General features: G+C 38.3%; 2 protein-coding genes across 2 annotated transcripts in view; one reads left to right on the top strand and one right to left on the bottom strand.

Annotated features, from left to right (window-relative positions):
* Nucleotides 1–21,096, bottom strand: part of GFM1 (G elongation factor mitochondrial 1) — a 47,390-nt gene that overhangs the window by 11,135 nt on the left and 15,159 nt on the right. Inside the window, exons 8-13 of the mRNA XM_025912898.2 lie at nucleotides 20,889–20,973; nucleotides 17,466–17,603; nucleotides 15,340–15,441; nucleotides 13,665–13,721; nucleotides 10,606–10,743; nucleotides 9,644–9,726 (exon numbers count right to left, since the gene is read on the bottom strand). Of these exons, the coding sequence (XP_025768683.2) occupies nucleotides 9,644–9,726; nucleotides 10,606–10,743; nucleotides 13,665–13,721; nucleotides 15,340–15,441; nucleotides 17,466–17,603; nucleotides 20,889–20,973 (603 nt within the window). The remainder of the gene's footprint in view (nucleotides 1–9,643; nucleotides 9,727–10,605; nucleotides 10,744–13,664; nucleotides 13,722–15,339; nucleotides 15,442–17,465; nucleotides 17,604–20,888; nucleotides 20,974–21,096) is intronic.
* LXN (latexin) lies at nucleotides 3,660–9,612 on the top strand. Its single transcript, XM_025912899.2, has 6 exons — nucleotides 3,660–3,967; nucleotides 5,235–5,297; nucleotides 6,360–6,537; nucleotides 6,831–6,967; nucleotides 8,965–9,027; nucleotides 9,289–9,612. The coding sequence occupies exons 1-6, from the start codon at nucleotides 3,839–3,841 to the stop codon at nucleotides 9,385–9,387; spliced, it is 669 nt and encodes a 222-aa protein (XP_025768684.1). The 5' UTR covers nucleotides 3,660–3,838; the 3' UTR covers nucleotides 9,388–9,612.

Raw genomic sequence — 21,096 nt, 5'->3', positions numbered from 1 at the left:
TACAAATATATTCTCGACCTGTGCTATCTATAGGTTAATCACTAACCAGGGATGCTTACATTTAAATTAAAATTTTTTAAAAATTAAAAATCCAGTTCCTCAGTTGTACTAGTCACATTTTAAGTGGTCAACAGTCAAATGTGGGAAGTGGCTACTGTCCAGGGCAGCACAGACAGAACATTTCCATCACTGTATGAAGTTCTATTGGACGGCACTGCTCTGAAGGACCAGTTCACAAACAAGTAATCTATGCAGTTGCAGGGACCGTGTCTGAATCGTAACTAAGCAGATGCCAAATAATGGAACATGTAGGTACCAGGCTGTGCTAAGCAGTTTTTATGGACTGTTTTATTGACTCTTCACCACAACTATGACGTGTGTACAATTTCTATCACCATTTTACAGATGAAAAGCCTGTGGTCAGAGAAGCTAAACAACTTGCCCAACAGGATACGGCTATTAAGCAGCAGAGCCAGGATTTGCACCAAAACCAATACTCTTAATCAAACATTTTCCTAGAAGGCTAACAAGAATATAAACTTATGTAACCTGCAAATGATGCATTCACTTCAAAAGGTATTAGAGGCTGGTACACTAAGACAGACTTTATAAGAGCTCAAAAAAGAAGTGAGAGAACTAAGACATCACTTGGTAGGCAGCTAGTAGGCCTGCTGAAGGTAAAAGAACCCATACCTGCCATCAGACCACTAGCATGCTGTGAAAGGCAATTTAGTTTTGGCAAAATGTCATCTCTCACGATAAAATTAATGTTAATTAGAACTGTGTTGGTTTTGGGGCGCCTGGGTGGCGCAGTCGGTTAAGCGTCCGACTTCAGCCAGGTCACGATCTCGCGGTCCATGAGTTCGAGCCCCGCGTCAGGCTCTGGGCTGATGGCTCAGAGCCTGGAGCCTGTTTCTGATTCTGTGTCTCCCTCTCTCTCTGCCCCTCCCCCGTTCATGCTCTGTCTCTCTCTGTCCCAAAAATAAATAAACGTTGAAAAAAAAATTTAAAAAAAAAAAAAAAAGAACTGTGTTGGTTTTATCTCTATTTTGTAGATTTATTTTGATTTTATTGTTGTACTAAGGTTGCAAGCCATAGACATTTTTACTTAGTTTTATGTTCATGTAGTTATATAAAATTATAATAATTTACCTGATCCCGGAGGGCCACAATGATTGTTACTTTAAAGGTAGCCCACACATTATTCAAATCTGAGGATAACAGACTTTTGACTAACCATTCATAAAGCTTTAGTAAATAAGATTTGAAGGACTCAAATATCGGAATGAGAGTCTCTTAACGCAGTTTATTTAACATCCAGGTAAATAAGTGTTTTATTTAAATGATTTTAGTAATGTTAAAACATTTTAAAGTGATAATTTAAAGTTAAGTTTTTTTTTAAATTTTTTTTTTTTAACGTTTATTCATTTTTTTTTTTTTAATTTTTTTTTTTTCAACGTTTATTTATTTTTGGGACAGAGAGAGACAGAGCATGAACGGGGGAGGAGCAGAGAGAGAGGGAGACACAGAATCGGAAACAGGCTCCAGGCTCTGAGCCATCAGCCCAGAGCCTGATGCGGGGCTCGAACTCACGGACCGCGAGATCGTGACCTGGCTGAAGTCGGATGCTTAACCGACTGCGCCACCCAGGCGCCCCTAACGTTTATTCATTTTTGAGACAGAGAGAGACAGAGCATGAACGGGGGAGGGTCAGAGAGAGGGAGACACAGAATCTGAAACAGGCTCCAGGCTCTGAGCTGTTAGCACAGGGCCCGACGCGGGGCTCGAACTCATGGACCGCGAGATCATGACCTGAGCCGAAGTCGGCCGCCTAACCGACTGAGCCACCAAGGCGCCCCTAAAGTTAAGTTTTAAAGTAATAATTATGCTTACAAAAGAACATAAATTAGCATGTGTGCTGTTAGTAAATGTCTAATATGTCACAACCTACATAATTGGCTTTGACCTGCAAAGATGGTAACCATACTCATGAAGCTTCAAATGGTGACTTTATCTAGGAAACTCACATATTGTATTTCTCACAACTCTAACAGGTAACAGCCAGGAGATGTTAACTAGCAATTGTGAAACTAAAAATGTTATCAGCAACAAGCTCTTTCAGTATCATCAGAATGTACTCAGCCTTTCTTTCCTGGACATTATCATAGAAACACATGATTCAAGCAATTCACACACACACACACCCCACCCCCACACACATAATGAAAACCTAAGATGTTGACTGATAGATGAATGACTCACCTCCTCACTCCCCAAAAAGTAAAACAACCTTCAATTTTTTTGAGAAAAAGCCTTAAGAGGAGAAACTAACCCTTCATCCCCTACTTACTTGACAGCTATTGGCTAATATAACTAGAAAAGACAGAAATGCCTCACTCCTTACGTTTTTAAAAATATATACTTACTCCAAATAAGGACTTTATTAGTAAATTAAAGAGGGTATTTGAGGAAGACAATACATTACAAATACATTTTTAAACTTATTTTTAAAAGTGCCACAACACATATGATTACCCAAAGAATCTTCAAAAATCTATTTTGAGGAAAAAAGCAAAGAATCTTTATTTCCAAGCCAACAAGCTAAAGTGAAGGTTTGGCCATACAGATAAAAAGGAACCTTAACTTGATCTAGAGCAAATCCAAACAACAGCCAGGCCCTTGAAAACTAAAACAAGAAGGTAATTAAGAAAACTGGAGAATGAAAATGCACTGTCTACTGAAAGTTTGTGCTTGCTTAAGCAGCTTTAAAAACTCTTGCCTTTGTTAGAAATTACTTCAGTGCAGTGCTTTAAGTTAAGTATGTTTTAATTCTCAAAAAAAAAAATTTTGTTTTGAGAGAGCAAGCAAGCGAACAGGGGAGGGGCAGAGAGGGTGAGACAGAATCCAAAGCAGGCTCTGCACTGTTAGCACTGAGCCCTATGAGGGCTCAAACTCACAAATGGTGAGGTGAGATCATGACCTGACCAGAAACCAGGAGTCTGACTTAACCGACTGAGCCACCCAGGCACCCCTATGTTTTAATTCTTAAAGTAAAATTTTCAAAGTGATTCATAAAGTAAGAAGCATGATTTATAGCAAAACCTCATTTTTCTAAGATTAGTAAGGGAGAGAGGGGTGCGGGTGTATTTTTTATTTCTCCTGATCCCCATTAATACTATGGTTTGCAGTTTCTCATACCCTGATTGGGCAGCATTGGTGCAAACCCCACAGAAAGGGGGGATTAAACAGAGCCGGCTCTTGGACTCTCAGAATGGGAAGAAGAAAGTAGTAATGAACTCACTACCTAGAGCTCCTTTGCACTTTGTCCCTTTGCATACAAGGAAGGTGTGCTCCAGGCTGTGAAGCAACCATACTTCTACCAATGGAGAGGAAAACGGAATCCCCAGAGGCGCTCCATAAAGGAAAAGGATAGAAAAGCCCTCCCGGAACTTCAGTAAAGGTCAATGAAAGGAAGACGTCCCTGCCAACCTAACCCACCTCCCCACACCTCCACCCCCTCCAGCCGGAAAGAAGGCCAGGACCCTCGCCCTGGCAGGAACCAGCGAGTAAACGTAGGCAGCAAAAGGGCGGTGCCGCAGGAGCCAGCGCCCCGCGGCAGCTTCCCGAATCGGAAGGAGGGAAGGAGGGAAGGGGGGGCGGTAGGAGCTGGCGAGCCTGCCCACACCCAGCCCGAACCAGGCGTGCCGACTCTTCCGCCTCAGCTACCCAGCAGGAGCCTGGACCAGCGAAGCACCGGTTCTGTGCACCGGTTGGGTCCCGTCCCTTAAGCTAGAGCCTCAGAGCCTCGGTGCATTCACCCACCCGCCGCTCACCAAGAATGGAAATCCCCCCGACCCACTTCCCGGCCTCCAGGGCGGCCTCGGTGGCGGAGAATTGCATCAACTACCAGCAGGGGACCCCCCACAAGGTGTTTATGGTGCAGACTATCAAACAAGCCAGCATGGAGGTGAGTCCAGCAGACGGCAGCGGGCGGGGGCCCGCACCTACTCGCTTTCCCTCCACTCCGGAGGGTCTCAGCCTCGTTCTTCGTGCGACTTCCCTTCCACTTCACCCTTGCCCGTTTGGGGACTAGGCAAGTCTAGGGAAGTTAACAGTTCTGGAGATAGTTGCCACTCCAGGGCAGTGAGGGCGGTTTTTTTTCTTGGAAAGGCAGAGGCCGTTTTTTAATGGGCACTATTACAAAGAAATGGGAAAATGTTCTAAATGTGGGGCGGCATTTTACCCTTTACAGAGTGAAACCTGTAGGAACCATTCTAAAGAACCTTAAAACTGCTACTGTGTTTCTCATCTACTACGCTAATCTGAACAAAAACTCGTCTTCCAAACGATTCTTCTTTGCCTAAAATTTATGAACAATCCTTACCAGACCCTTTGACCGAAATGAAGGGGAAGCAAAAGCAAGAGAAACCGACAACCAAAGTCAGAGAAAAGCATTCTGGGCTGAAGCGTTTCTTTAACTACCCAAACACCACTGCCACAGACTGCTGGTAAAAGATGTGCTCCCTCTGGCAAAGGGTTAAAATAAATGCTTACGGCCAAAGTAACCACTAACCAGCCTTGTTTCCATTTTACTAAAAGCTTAGTTATCGGATATAAAATACAACTAATAGGCTATAAGAGCTGACAGGGAGTAGATGTTACTTCAAAACTGCACCATATAATGAGGTATAAACTCTTAATTGTATCTTTGATTCAAAAGTGAAATACCTAAACATTTGTCTTACTTGCTAAAGTTTCATTTTGTAGGTCCACTAATGTGTAAGTAAAAATAATACTTAACATCTCTAGCCACTTTGCAGTTATCTGCCCCAAAATGGAATTCACCTTCATTGAACACGATTTGGAAGGTACACAGGGCTTTCTGAAAACCTTTTCTTTGGTATATCCTGTTTTTCGTCTTAGAATCAAAAGATGTTTCACAATTTCTTTTGTAGAGAATTTAGGATCACAGATCCAGAGGCTGAAGTCCTCTGATGATATATATATATATATATTTTTTTAATCCCCTCTCTGTTCTCATCCAAAATAAACCTGATACAGGACTTCCTGAATCTGAAGTTCTATACATGGTGACATGCCTTTTTCAAGGTCTAAGGCTTTGATCATTTACCCCCGCCAGTCAGCCCTCTGCCCCCAACCAAATGAGAGTGTATTCTTCCAACAATACAAAGAACTGAGTTACTTTGTAATAACTCATCACGTTTTCTTAATAGGATATTCCAGGAAGAGGACATAAGTATTGCCTTAAATTTTCTGTGGAAGAAATTATCCAAAAAGTAAGTGAAATGTCCTTTATTATTAAATAAAATTTGATTCTAGAAATATTTTAGATCACCTTTGCTGATAAAATCGTATTAAGTTGTTGTGAAATCCCTGCCTTGAAAAAAATAATGACTATGCATAGGTCAGATTTTATGCTTTTTAAAATATATTGAGATACATGAGGTAATTCTATTGAGCTAGTTAGCAAAGACTCTACACATTTCAGTTCAAATAAATTCCCTTAAAAAATGTTATATACTCATAGGACAGTCTGAACTTATGCCTAATACGAACAAGTGAAGTAATTTACTCTCCAGTCATCATCACTTTCTTAAATGTCTGCCTTTCTCATTCTGTTTTTGATTTATTTGAAAGATATTTATGAGGAATAAAATGACCAAATGATACCACCATGTCAGATAAGAATCTTTCAGTAATGGGGCAAGGAAATTTTTAAAAAATACATTCCTGCCAAATAATTAGTGAGACAAACTTAAAAGAAAGGAACTGCAATTTGTAACACAACCATCTTGAAATTTTATAAAAAGCTTGCCCTTTTATTGAGCATAATTCAGAAGAGATACAGGCTAACATGAGATTTATTAAACGACATCTAAGCTGCTAGACAGCCATCTTTCAAAGCAGAACCAATGCTACATTTTCTAATTTTATATGTAGATAAGATTACTGTATCTGGGTTTGAGAATATTTCTGTTATTTCAGAAGCAGAGAGTGGAGTAACAGAAAGACTTAAAAAGTAACCAAAGGCTAGAGGTAGTATATAAAATCAGACTAAAATCTAGCCTTACAAGTGGACACCCCATTAATACTGAAATAGTTAAAGTTTTAAGAACTTGTAAGATTATGAAACCCTGTAAGTTACAAAATAAGTTATCTATTTTAGATATCTTTAAGAAAACTGTAGGCCACACCCAATTAGATACCTCTGTAATAGACACTCTGAAGTTTCAAACACCATTAGAAGGCCAACACTTTTAATGTTGTACCTCAAGAATGACAGCTAGTGATGGATGGCCTTCTACATGTAAAGATATTTTGCAAAATGTTTCAAACAGCAAGTTACACTGAACTGTACAGCTGAAGTACTTTACCCTCTAACGGGACAAGATACTGCACCAGAAGTCAACTTCACATTTGAAGGAGAAATTGGAAAGAACCCAGATAAAGAAGATAACACATTTTATCAAAGACTCAAGTCTATGAAGGAACCACTTGAAGCACAAAATATTCCAGGTATATAAATATGGCATGGAAAATTTCCTTTCAACTTTAAGATCAGTGTTAATTATCCTCAAAACTGTTAGATGTTAACATTATGTTGGAAATAGACTGGCTTTTGCAAAAATATTCATTACCAATCTAATTCAACAAAAAAGGGCCTTGCAACTTTGTAGATCCAGGGCTTAAATTATATTCTGTACACATTTGAAGGAAACAAAGACATGACTTAGATTTAGATTTTCTTAAAGGTTAATATTGCATATATAAAGTAATTCCATTTATCATATAAATGTTTCCCTCCCCAGACAGTTTTGGAAATGTATCTCCAGAAATGAAGCCAGTTCGACATTTAGCCTGGGTTGCCTGTGGTTATATAATATGGCAGAATTCTACTGAAAACACATGGTATAAAATGGTAAAAATACAAACTGTCAAGCAAGTGGTAAGTGATTTGTATAACATATACTATTAACAAAGTTCATTTTACAGAAAGTATGATGATTTATAATTGGATAAACAATGTTCCTTTAGTCATTTTATATTAAAAATAGTGAGCCTGTTATTTTGAAGGAGTGAGACTTACAACCAAGGCTAAAAACAGTGAAGCTGCAGTTTCCAAGAGAGTGAAATATTGAGTTATAGGCAGTATAGCATTCAGTTCTTGTGCTCAGCTTAAAACATTATATCCTTTGGCAATCTAAATTTTGTGTTCAAATTTCTATAGGTATGCAATACTGAAACTACCTCTGTTTTCCTCCTCTATTGAAATGGTGGTGCCAGTGTTACTCAGAGACATGCTGGCATTTTTTTGCCCCAGGGATCAGCCGGAACAAAAATATTACAATCTTAATCTTTGTGAAGCTTGCTGAATATAAGTTTCTCCTATAACCCCTTTAGCCATAATCTACAACTTCCGTTTCTTGTTGATAGCCTGGTGTTTCAAGTCTGATAGGACTATTTAGAACTGCCTCTTTCTAGACTTTAAGGAGATAAAGTCAGCTTTACATTTTAGCCTTATTAAGAGGTTAAAAAGTCAACTGTTGGTATGTAAAAGATATAAAGAAAAACAGTACAAAGAAACCACAACAAACAGTCTGAGCTCTGTAAGTGAAAAGGACTTTCCACATGACTTGTTTTGGCTTGCTGGTAACAAACTGCAAGGCAACTGGAGCACCTTTGCTCCACAGGGTTTTGTAACCACATGATACCTACGGGCACTGGGGGGCAGGACACCCTATCACAGTTGTCACAACATGATGCCAAATCCCTAACAAATCTACAACATTTTCAGAAACAGCCTTTTTCTAATGCACTTCTGTAGATATCAGCTTTGGTTACAACATTCCTGTAGGGGTACTGAGGCCTCAAATAATTGAGTAACAGGTCCAGGTTACAGAAATTACACAGTCATAATCATGGTTTTCAAGGCATGTTTTTGTAGCAAAATATACACAAGACAGTACTAGTAGTTTTATGAAAGAAAACTCCTGTAACCGTTCATCAAAGTTTTAAAGCATTAACTAAAATTTCAGCAGAAAGGTTTATTGCACATTTATAATCCCTGTTAACCAAAGGAGCCACAGCAGCTTGTGCTGTCCCTCGGAGGCTAGGGTTTGTTTCAATACATTGATTATAAGCCAAGAACCTTGTACAGCAAATCTCTGGTGAATGTAGTTTAAAGTCTGTGGATGCAGTATTTCTGTGTATATGGTGTAGATGGTATAAATACTTTGTATGTCCAAAGCAATAAGCAGCACAAAGCTTTAATTATAAAACCAGATAACTACATTAAGTTTCATTATTTTCAATTTTTAAAAAGAAAATTTCTATTATAAAATTGGTTTCCTTTAATGTAAACACTCATTCCAGTAGTTTATCCCTTAAATAATGCTTTTCTGCATAATGGAAACATTAAGGAATCTTAAATGACACTCTTTAATCATTAATACTCTAAAGCAGCTATCGCAGCCCAGAACCTAAAAAGGGTACACGAAATTCATTTATTTATTCTGTGAGAGTGTGTGTGAATGAGGGAGGAGCAGAGAGACAGGGAGCAAAAGAATCCCAAGCAGGCTTCACACTGCCAGGGCGGAGCCTGACATGGGGCTTGAACTCACGAACCATGAGATCATGAACCGAACCATCAAGCGTCGTCTGCTGAAAAGACTGAGCCACCCAGGTACCCCAAGGGTACACAACTTTTAGAGTACCAGGTGGAAAATCATGATTTTAAAATGTAGGTTGAAAGAAAACTTACTTTATAAGAACACAGTTTATCTGATCAGGCTAAGTAAATTATAACATTCAATTTTTTAATTTTTACTTATTAAATGCAAGTATTATAATCATCTAGTAATGAAAGCTCAATTTTAAAATGAACATATCATTTCTGCCAAAGATATGAAGTTTCAAACACCAGGTTTTTATTTTTTATGATAGCAAAGAAATGATGACTTCATTGAATTCGACTACACCATTCTACTTCATGACATTGCATCTCAGGTAAAGTACCTTTTACCTTTATCTGATGGGACTTTGAAAACGGAGACTTGTAGCCACAGCGTATGCCCAAGTCATAATTCTGACTCTAAGTAAGAATTCATGTAAATTAAAATAGATACCAGGCTGAAGTATATTATACTGGTAGCCATTTAACTTCTTTTATGCTGCTCTTTGTAAGGACTATTTTGTCCTATAAACCCAACACTGTTTTCTTAAATGTTTTCTGAATTTTATCACAGCATTAGTTTCCTTTACTTGCAGGAGATTATTCCTTGGCAAATGCAAGTTCTCTGGCATCCACAATATGGTACTAAAGTAAAGCATAACAGCCGTCTGCCAAAGGAAGCACAACTGGAATAAATGAAGATCCTAACGCTGGATGAAGTATCAACATGCTTATAAATGCTGTGTATTCCAGATCTTCATGGATCCCTAGCTTATGGGGCCAAATTGCAAAGTGTCACTCTGTATAAATGTCTTCATTACAGTATAGAACTATACAGATTCTGTAACAGTGTCATGATGTACAAGTGTCCCAATACTAACAGTGTTATGTATATCCCATAATAAAAAGCTTCAGTCCCAGTCTCCTAGTACGTTTGTTTTGCATACTTACGGGACGGGGGCAGTAATGGTCTCCCTGAAAGCAACCTTTGGCTTTCCTGTGACACAAGGACAGCCATATTCTCTTTCCATCCTCTAAAAAGAACAGGGGAGATAATATTTTGGTATGTTTAAAAAAATAAACTGAAAGAAGAACAATCTTAAGAATCTTAACTACCTCTGAAGCACTTGTCTAAACATAATAGATTAAAAAAAAAAAGACAAACTTTAAATCACTTAAGTATCTTAGAAAGGTTAGAGACATGATATTAAGTAATACAAACTGCTTTTAAAGATTTTATGTAAATGAATTCTACTTAAGACTCATGAACTTACACTTACCTCTAATCTATCCATTAAAACTTCACACCTTTTTTCTATACTATTACATATTCACTGGAATGTTGTCAGTTTTCTACTGTCTTAACTTCTAAAATGTGATCACAACCAGAATTTTTAATCGTAAGTCATATAGCTTTTGTTTTCATTCACAGACACAGAAGAACTTTCCTAGGAAAATATGGCCCATCTACTCTATTATCTATATTCTAATGATCTTCAAGCACTAACTTGAAAAGAAGACAGGCAAGAAATGGCCTGAAGAGTGGATACTGATGGGCCAACTTCCTCAGCAGGTCTCTCCCAACGGGTGGTCTCCCTAAGGCTGGGTCCAGGATTTACCTGACCCAACTAACAATGACGTAGGGAATGAATGGATGGTCTTATTGCAAATACTGAGCCTTGATTCTAGCAGTTTACAATATTTTACAAATAAAAGGATTCAGAAATAAAAAAGAATTAACTTGTAACACATAGTAACATTTGTAACACAGTATGCCACATCTGGATAGAAACCAGAATGAAGTCTGAAGAACTACTATTAGTTTACAGTCATTAGACTGAGAACTATTGACTTGTAACAAAACAAAAACATAAATACAATGAATTTAAGTTAATTTTCTTGTTATTCATTACCTGAGCATAGATTTCCAGGTGTAATTCCCCCATTCCGGATACGATTGTCTCTTTGCTCTCAGTGTCGAAGTGGACTTTAAATGTAGGGTCTTCTCTTGTAAACCTGCCAATACCTTTTGAAAATTTTTCCAGATCATTCTTTAAAAACAGAAAGTCATTACACATTTTACTAAGCATGATAAGCAATAGGACTGTTGAAAGAACTTTACTGAATGAAATCAAATACATTAACAGCTAGGAAATAACAATGATCCCCACCTAGCTCCTAGGCCATACCCTTTCAATATTTGAGCTTGGACACCACACAGTCAAGACAGCAGTGAATGGCTAGCTGACAGAATTCTTTCTATAACAAGATAGAAAACAAGAGTCCAAGACTTACCTATGCCCTTTCCTATTCTCAGATATACAGAAACTATCCACTTGTGGGGAAAACTGCCCATGAAGGGGAAAGAAGAACCTATGTTACTGTTACGTTTTAGAAATCCTATACACAAAGGAATCAGTATATTTACCAAGACTTGATTGTAGCTTCAAGCAGAACAGTTAAGACCAAGAATAAGGCAATGCCACAGTGGGACTTCCCCCTTTCAAAACAACCTGCTTGGATGTGGTTGGATGTGCCTTTATTCTTCTTAGATGTAATTCCATACATGGTAAGCAGAATAATGGTCCTCTAAGGATATGCCCTAATCCTCCCAAACCTGTGAATTTACTTTATGAGGTGAAGGGGACTTTACAGATATGATTAAGGTTACAGACACTGAGATGGGGAAATTACCATGAAGAATCTGAAGAATCTTTAAAAAGGAAGAGGAGTACAGAAGGTTAAGTCAGGGAGACAGAATGAGGGAAGAAGAGGCAGAAGACATCTGAAGCACAAAAGGGACTCATTTCATGGTTGACAGCATTGAAGACAAGACATAAGCCCAGGAAGATGGGCAGCCTCTAGTGACCGTCATCTGGGAAATGGGGACCCCAGTTCTAACAGCCACAAAGAGCTGGATTTTGCCAACAACCTGAGTTAACTAAAAATAAAATGTCCCCTGGAGCCTCCAGAAAGGAAAACAGCTCTGTCAATACCTTGATTTTAGCCAATTAAGAACTACCTCAGATTTCTAACACTGTAAAAGAATATACTTGTGTTATTTTAAGCCACCAAGTTTGTGGTACTTTCTTACGGCAGCAATAGGAAACTAACACACCCTGGATCACCAGTATTTAACAGCTATCACATGTGCATGGAATCATTCTATATGTGTATGCTCTGTGTATGTTCCTCAAATTCTAACTACAATGCTGCAAGACAGAATTATCCACATTTCACAGGTGAGGAAACTAGGTGTAGAAAGGTGAAGTGACTTGCTCAAGGCCACAGAGCTAGTGCATGGCAAAGCTGGGACTGAATCCTGAGTCAGTTGATCTCTGAAGTCTCTTGCCTTTTCGCTACACTATGTATTTTCAACTTACTAGAAAATCATCCCTGCCCCACTATCAAGATTCACAGCTTTATGCAGTGACTTCATTATTTGAATTAAATTTGACTTTACTCCAGCAAGCAGATGGCCCTAAGACACCAAAAAACCTTTTAGATACTGATGCCTTTGATTTCCCTCTACTGTTGTGAACTATCAACAGTTAAATACCTTACATAGACTCTAAATTAGGAATGAAGAAGCATAGTGTCATTAACTTCTGTCCCTGAACGTTCTGAAGGGAAAAGCAAACAATTTTGCAAAGCACCTAGAACTGTGGCATTTCACTGTGTGGTAAGATACAAGGTTTGCCTTTTCTCAAATTTCTGATATGGAAGGATTTAATGTTTCTTACTCCCTCAACATCCTCTTTTCTGTATTGAGAAGGGTCTGGAAAATCTCATTTCCTCAAAAATGAGGAAGTAGTACCTGTTAATGTATTCACAAGACAATAAACCAGAGTATGTTCTGTAAACAATAGCTCCCAGATGACAAGAGGTCATAAAATGTTCACTCAATGCATGAATGAGTTCAATTCACGATATTAACATGACTATTATGAATGTCAAAGCAACTTTAAGAACTCAGTTATGACAGCAATGCAAATTAAACCTATTCAAGCAATTCTGGTTTCATAAAAAGCAAATGAGATCAAGTCCAATCATAGAAAGAAAAACAGTCTTGTTTTAGGCTTTCCACATTATAACCAGACATGTACCTCCTAACTACCACAAATCCAGAGATGTATTATAATCCATGAGGCAATTAATCTATACAGTAATCTAATGTACTTCAGTGGGGTTTTACTACAACTTAAGACAAATGTCCCTGTTTCCCCTTTTCATTCCTTTATGATGTGAATCTAGGAAAATATTCTTATTACTTTGGAGCTAGTGATATTGTAAAGAGTTGGAAAGCACAGTCTCGTACCAATTTTAATACCACCAATTTTTTCAGATATAGTGTGAAAAGTAATTACTACCAACAGACTGGGTGGTTTTTTTTTTTAAGTTTATTTATTTATTTTCAGAGAGAGAGAGAGAGAGAGTGAGCGAGCAAGTGGGAAAGGGGCAGAGGTGGGGCGGGGGAAAGAATCTCAAGCAGATTCCACACTTCCAGTATAGATCCTGATGCGGGGCTCAAACCCACGAAGCCACAAGATCATGCATGACCTGAGCCGAAACCAAGAGTCAGACCCTTAACCAACTGAGCCACCCATATGCCCCCAGACTGGTAGTTTTAAAAGGTGATCTCGGGGCGCCTGGGTGGCTCAGTCGGTTAAGCGTCCAGCTCTTGATTTCAGCTTAGGTCATGATCTTGTGGGTTCCTGGGATTGAGCCCTGAGTCGGGCTTTGCACTGACAGTGTGGAGCCTGCTTGGGGTTCTCTCTCTCTGCCCCTCCCCTGCTTGTGCATGCATGCTCTCTCTCAAAATAAATAAACATTAAAAAAAAAAAAAAAAAGGTAATCTCAATACCAAAAGAAGAAATAGAGACTATGAGATTGCTGGTTATCATAAGATACTATATGCATTGTGAGCTCAAGTTTTTACTGTGATATACTGAGTTTGACACCCATCTCCTACCTTGTTAGAAGGCTTCATTGCTATTGAAATGACAGGATCAGGAACATGAATTGACTCCTAAAACATTTTTTAAAAGAACAGAGAAGAATTCAAATACAGTACTGTTTGGTCCAGGAATGAATGAATTTTAATGTGCTACTTACAAAAGTATAAATACTAGTCAACATGTTTAGGCTAGATGATATATAGTGTGATATATAGTGTGGTCTGTTTCATATTAAATGTATCAATATAATAATACATTAATAAATGCACACATTTGCATAATCTCCTCCCTCCCCAAATAACAAAAATAAATTATTTATTAACTGTTTAAGACCTCTAAGTTTACTGACACATTCAGTTTAAACATAATCATAATGAACCCAATGCCAAGATGTGGAATTTCTTATTGGCTAGTGGCTACATGTACTGTTGCCATCTTTTGATAAGTTACTTTATTTAATCAAAATATACCATGACCATTGATAAAACAGAGAAAGGGCACTAGATTCTTTATACATATGATACCTCATTCAATCAATCACAACTCTGACAAGCAGATGTTATTATCCCCATTTTACAAATTAAATTATAAAGAGCTTGGAAAGAAGACAAAATAACTTGGCCAAGGGTCAGTAAGGAGTATAGGGCAAAGGTGAGACTCTAATCAAGGTCTATTTGCTTCAAAGCCTAAGCACTTCCCACAACCTCCAGTTCCTCATATTATTAGTGACAAATATTTAGAGAAGGCCTTATCAATATTTGTTTACAAAACATGCCCCTTCTCTAGATCCCCCCCAAAACCTGTACAGATTTTGATTTTTTGTAGTATCTGAAGTCAAAATGTAAAACCATAGATATCAGAGAATATTTTATACAGAAAAACTAAATTATAAAATTATGACTGCATCACATAATACAGGAACTATTATAGTGTTCATCTATTAGGGATAGACCAGTTCTTATGTAAAGAACCCACTATAAATTCCTTCACTGCAAGTTCCTATCCCCCTGTGTATTCCTATTCTTTCTTTACTGAATTCAGCTTGAACAGATGATTTTACTGTCAGAGAGCCTGCTCTCCTACAGGCGCAAAAAAGGGAAATGAGTGAAGGGGATTCACAGGCAGGAACTGCTCAAGCATGCTCTTTCCTTTGGGATCCTTCAGTGATGAAAAGCCAGACTTCTACAGGGCAGCCTGTCTGCAGTAAGACTGTTGCGTTGCACCTCGCCTTCAAGCAGGGTTCCACTCTGTTATCCCCTAGTCTACATGTTCCAGTTCTCTGGGGGACTGAGGCAAGGGTCCACTCTGGCTGCTAGATTAGTAAGTAAGGGGCACTCCACTGGGACCGGCCTGATTATGGCAACAGGAATTAGAAGGGAATCCCCTATGGGGAGGCAGATCTCAAGAGTAGAGGAATGGGCACTACACAGTCCTGGTGTATCTAGTGAAGAGTTCTCCCTCCATGCTAAACCTAACAGGACCATGGAATTATTTTACTAAGAAAAACCAGATAACTTACATAGAGCATTTGTCTGACATCCAAAGAGCCACCCACAACAAATCTACTGATGCCTGTGGCAATAAATAAAAACTTCTGTGATTGTTTTTTCTGAAGTACTAAATGTACTATATAAAAACAAAGACTTTTAAAACTCAAATGACAAACAGCTTTGAAATGAAATGACATACCATAGAAAGGCCACTATTATTTTTGTTGGTGAATGTGTCTCCGCTAGCACAGTCGATGCCAAACAATGCACAGATGTCTCCAGCATACACTTCCTCAACATCCTAAATAAAGGAATAACATAAAATAATGCTTGCAAGTAATACAAATCAGGACATAGTAACTAAAAAGTAATTACACAATAAACACATTGATATATAAACAAGTATGGCAGCATCTCACCATGGATTCTATGGAGAATGAATTATAGAACCAGTGCGATACCAACAATCAACCACAGCAAGATACGGCTTGAATAGGGCCTTTATTTAAACCATATCTTGATTGACAAGATTTTACTTTAAATGGACATTTAGAGCTATGGCATCATTATTTGGAGGATATGTAGTAGTGACAGTACACAGAGCCTCACACTTCTAAAGTTATTTCTATGGATTAAAAAGGATGTATTACACCTGGGTGGCACCTGGGTGGCTCAGTAGGTTAAGTGTCCGACTCTGGATTTTGGCTCAGGACATGATCTCATGGTCGTGAGATCGAGCCTCGCATCGGGCTCTGTGCTGACAGCATAGAGCCTACTTCTCTCTTCTCTCCTCTCTCTCTCCCCTCTCCCTACCCCTCCACTGCACTTGTGTGCATGCACGCTCTCTCTCTCAAGATAAAAAAACAAACAAAAAAGGATGTATATTATACGTGTTGCCACAGTCCAACAATGACATATGTATGACAAAGACGTAAGAGGAAAAACTGCAAAGGAAGTTTTGAAAACAAAGGCAGGGGAATTCAGCTCATGTACTTAAAATAATTTTAATTTCTCACAGATGCAAGCAGTCAAGTAAACAAAGGAAATCAAGAACAAAGAACTGGTGCCTCTTAAGTTTCCTAGTTTTTGTCCACTTATAATTGACAGTTCATTCATAACAGCTGTGGCTGTGAATGAGCAAGTGTGCCTGAGTCTAACATTTACACAGATAAACACATCTCCTAGCCTCTGGCCGGCCCATAAAAACAAACGGCTGTGACAATCACCAATCCCTCTATAATGCCCCCTGCTGCCTATCTCACAAAACAGCAATTGCATCCAATTTTGAAAGACTGCTCACTCACCTTCCAGGAGAGACAAAGTTATGGTTACCACAAATTTCTGAATGTCATAAGCTTTTGCTGACAAATAAACCTCTCTAGGAATAGAAGTGACTTGGGAAAGAGCGGGAGGAGGAGACAACTTCACACACTTAGCATTTCTATCAAGACTTAATCCTAAAAGACCACAGAAGGCATGGATAGATTCAGAACCAATTCAAAAATTCAAGCCATAAACCAAAGTTTATTTCCCAGATAAGATCTTGAGAGGCTCTAAATCTTCAGATGGATTTCAGCACCAATAAGGTCCTTCTGGGGGGCTGGTTCTATAATAGGAATAAAAAGCTCTAGGGTCAAATAGGGCTTTCACACAGGCCATACTTGTGAAAGTTAATTCCCTGAACAATGTTGGACACTGTGTATGAACTAATTAGTCTCAACTGCCTCTGAAAACCACTTACATTGTCCTAACACCTATTACATACTCTTTGTGATGGCAGTTCTTGAGAAAGGTGCTGAATCTTGTGTTCTGAGTCTTAGAGAACTAATTGTCCTTTCTCCTTAACCTTGGCCATTGAGGAAATACAGCTAATCACAAACAGTGGCATAAAATGTGTCCTTAACATCTAGTAATTTAGCCCATACCAAAGCGCGACATCAGAATTATAGCAGGGGCACCCGAGTGACTCAGTCGGTTAAGCGTCTGACTTCGGCTCAGGTCATGATCTCACAGTTCCTGAGTTCGAGCCCCAGGGTGGACTCTCTGTTGATAGCTCGGAGCCTGGAGCCTGCTTCAGATTCTGTGTTTCCCTCTATCTCTGCCCTTCCTCTGCTCACACTCTCTCTCTCAAAAATAAATAAATGTTAAAAAAAATTAAAAAAAAAAAAGAATTATAGCATATCTAAGTAAAAAGGAAGAAGTTAGGAAAACACATTCAAGTAGAAGTGATTTTCTTGTGGGGCTCAGCATACCAAGAAGGAAGATCTATTTCATGTGAATTGCATTAGCGATATTTCTGATCTCCCAACAAGGACCTCTACTTGCCTCCATCATGTCGGCGTGCATGCGAACCAGCCGTTGCACCCGCACTTTCTTTCCCGTCCGCGTGTTACAGATGGTGTCACCCTTCTTCAGTTCTCCTTGATAACTGCGGACATATGTTAACTGTCCAAATCGCCCAGCCTAGGAGTCAAGATTGGGTAAGGGCAGAAAGAAGAAAAAAGAGATGTAAGAATCAAAATTAGGAGAAAAACTTCACAACAACCTCCAATTATTCCCTATCAATTTTAGTAGTATACTTTATATATGTGTTTTGGTTTATTGCCATAAAATACTTAAAAATATCAGCTTTGAATATAAATGAGTTAAATGGTTGTTGCTGGTCTTTTTGGTATCACAATCCAAGATATTACTTCTGATTCTTCTGAAATAAAAATTAGAAAAAATTTTAAATTGTATATGTAATAAGGAAATATCCTTTTGCCTTCTAATATTATTTCATAAGTTCAGTTTAATACAATTAAGGTGTAAACACAAATCAGTTATAATTATTGGAAAGACAATACATATTGGAAAGAACAAAAATATTATCAGAAATGGTAAAGCTGTACTATACACCTAGAAAACCTTTGATAAGCACCTGGAAAGCTATACAAATAAGCATTTTTTTTTTTTTTTTGAGAGAGAGAGAGAGAGGGCACAATTGAGCAAGGGACAGAAAGAGAGGGAGAGAGGGTGAGAGGAAAGGAGAGAGAGAAGTGGGGGTCACCCAAAGCAGGGCTTGAACTCACGAACCATGAGATTACAACCTGAGCCAAAGTCAGATGCTTAACCAACTGAGCCACCCAGGTGCCCACAAAGAAGCATTCTTTAAAATAAATGAATATAAAATAATCACGGATCAATTCCTCCTCAATATTAACACTAACCAATTAGATATGCTTTAAAAGTTGCCAATTCTTCCCATGCTAATTTACAGGTTTAACACAATAGCAAAAAAATTCCCAAGAGGAATTTTTAAACATTTGATTAATGATTTTAAAATTCATTTAGAAGAATAAATGGATAAAAATAGAAATTTCTGAAGAATTAAGGCAATAAGAAGCTAACCCTGACTGATATAAAAATATATTAAATATTCCAAACTTAAAAAGTACAGAAGTACTATTAAAATTCCACTAACATTCTTTGCACAGCTAGAACAAACAATTCTAAAATTTGTATGGAACCACAAAAGACCCCAAAAGACCACAAAAGAATTTCAAGGCAATTCTGAAATTTTAACAAAAACAAAACAGGAGGCATGATGATTCTGGATTTCAAGCTACATTAAAATGCTATGTCATCAAGATGATATGGTCCTGGCAAAAAAACACACACATAGATCAATGGAACAGAACAGAGAACCCAGAAATGGACCCACAACTATAAGGTCAACTAATCTTCGACAAGGCGAGAAAGGAATAACCACTGGAGAAAAGACAGTCTCTTCAACAGATGGTGTTGGGAAAACCAGACAGCAACATGCAGAAGAATGAAACTGGACCACTTGCTCATACCACACACAAAAATAAATTCAAAATGGATGAAAGACCTAGATGTGAGACAGGAGGCCATCAAAATCCTAAAGAACACAGGGAGCAACTTTTCGACGTTGGCTATAGCAACTTCTTACTAGACATGTCTCCAGAGACAAGGGAAACAAAAGCAAACATGAACTACTGAGACCTCATCAAAATAAAAAGCTTCTGCACAGCCAAGGAAACAATGAGCAAAACTAAAAGGCAACCAACAGAATGGGAGAAGATATTTGCAATGACATATCTGTTTTTGTTTTTTTTTTTAACGTTTATTATTTTTGGGACAGAGAGAGACAGAGCATGAACGGGGGAGGGGCAGAGAGAGAGGGAGACACAGAATCGGAAACAGGCTCCAGGCTCCGAGCCATCCGCCCAGAGCCTGACGCGGGGCTCGAACTCACGGAGCGCGAGATCGTGACCTGGCTGAAGTCGGACGCTTAACCGACTGCGCCACCCAGGCGCCCCTGCAATGACATATCTGATAAAGGCTTAGTATCCAAAATCTATAATGAACTTAAACACAACACCCAAAAAACAAACAACCCAGTTAAGAAATGGGCAAAAGACATGAAAAGACACTTTTCGAAAGAAGACATCCAGATGGCTGACACAAGAAAAGATGCTCAACATCATTCATCATCAGGGAAATACAAATCAAAACCACAGTGAGGTATCACCTCATACCAGTCAGAATGGCTGAAATTTATTAATAAGACAAGAAACAACAGGTGGTGGTAAGGATGCAGAGTGGAACCCTTTTGTGCTATTGGTGGGAATGCAAACTGGTGTATCCACTCTGGAGAACAGTATGGAGGTGCCTCAAAAAGTTAAAAATAGAACTACCCTATGATCCAGCAATTGCACTATTTGGTATTTACCCAAAGAATACAAAAGTACAGAGTCAAAGGGGTACATGCACCCCAATGTTTACAGCAGCATTAACTACAATAGCCAAACTCTCTCTCTCTCAAAAATAAACACTTAAAAAAATTCTTAAAATAAATAAATAATACTCAATGCTGATAAAGATGCACTGAAATAATACATTACTCTGAGAGTATGACAGGAATCTGGCAAGAAAGCATTCATTCCTTTAATTCAGTAATCACCATTCTAGGAATCCTAAGAAGACATTCTTACATATATATTTTTTAAAAGCTTTACACATAAAAATTGTCACTGCAATGTTATTTGTACTTTTTAATTTAAAATTATCTTTTTCTTTTACAAGAAGTGTATTGTAAAAATTTTTAAATGAAAACTAAGAAAATGCCTCCAAAATATAATCCCATTACAGAAATAACCACTCTTAACACTTCGAACTTATCTACCTTTTTTCTCCACTTACAACATATGAATAGAAGCAACGACACCCTAACAAAAAGTACACCCCCATACTCGAATCTTGGTTTCTAATATCATTCTTGATTAAAAAGAACCAAAGCCCCTAGAGAAATGGCTGATTCTAGAGCTGGGACAGGGAATACACATGATAAGCATGGAGGATCCTATAGTGCCACAAAGTCAGGAAGTATTTGAAAGAACACAGGAGCAACCGAAAGAGCTCCAATGGCCAAACCTGGCAACAAAATAAATAACGTACTATTCACTGTATCTCACAATAAATATCCATGAGGCCATACTGATATAAAGGAATGACTGAATAAAAATATAAATGGGGGAAAGAAGACAACACCCACATAACTGACAGTGGATACTATTCCCTCAAGGGGGTAGAGCATAATTCCTCCCCCCTTAAGCATGGGGGGGGGGGGCTTTTAGCAGAGCAATCTGTAACCAAATCTTTCAGAGTCATTTTGTAATAGGAAGAAAACCTTAAAAGAATATTTCTACATATAGCAATTAAATACATTAGAAAGCCACTTACCTCCAGTTTAAAAGCCAGGCCTACAAATGGGTGGGAACTGTTTCTTTCAGAGTTCATTAAGATTTTGTTTTTCTCTTTTGAGTCACTTAAAAGAAATGTAAATCTGTGAGATGCAGTATTTGATATTTCTTGTATATCAATTTGTTTCATCAGAGTATTACCTGGGCAAAAGCACATGCATGCTAAACATTTGTACCTCCCATAACTG

The sequence above is a fragment of the Puma concolor genome, chromosome C2, assembly GCF_028749965.1.
Source record: "Puma concolor isolate L17-30 chromosome C2, mPumCon1.1.hap2, whole genome shotgun sequence".
NCBI lineage: Eukaryota > Metazoa > Chordata > Mammalia > Carnivora > Felidae > Puma > Puma concolor.
The sequence above is the reverse complement of the archived record's forward strand: the minus strand, read 5'-3'. Positions and strand labels throughout refer to the sequence as shown.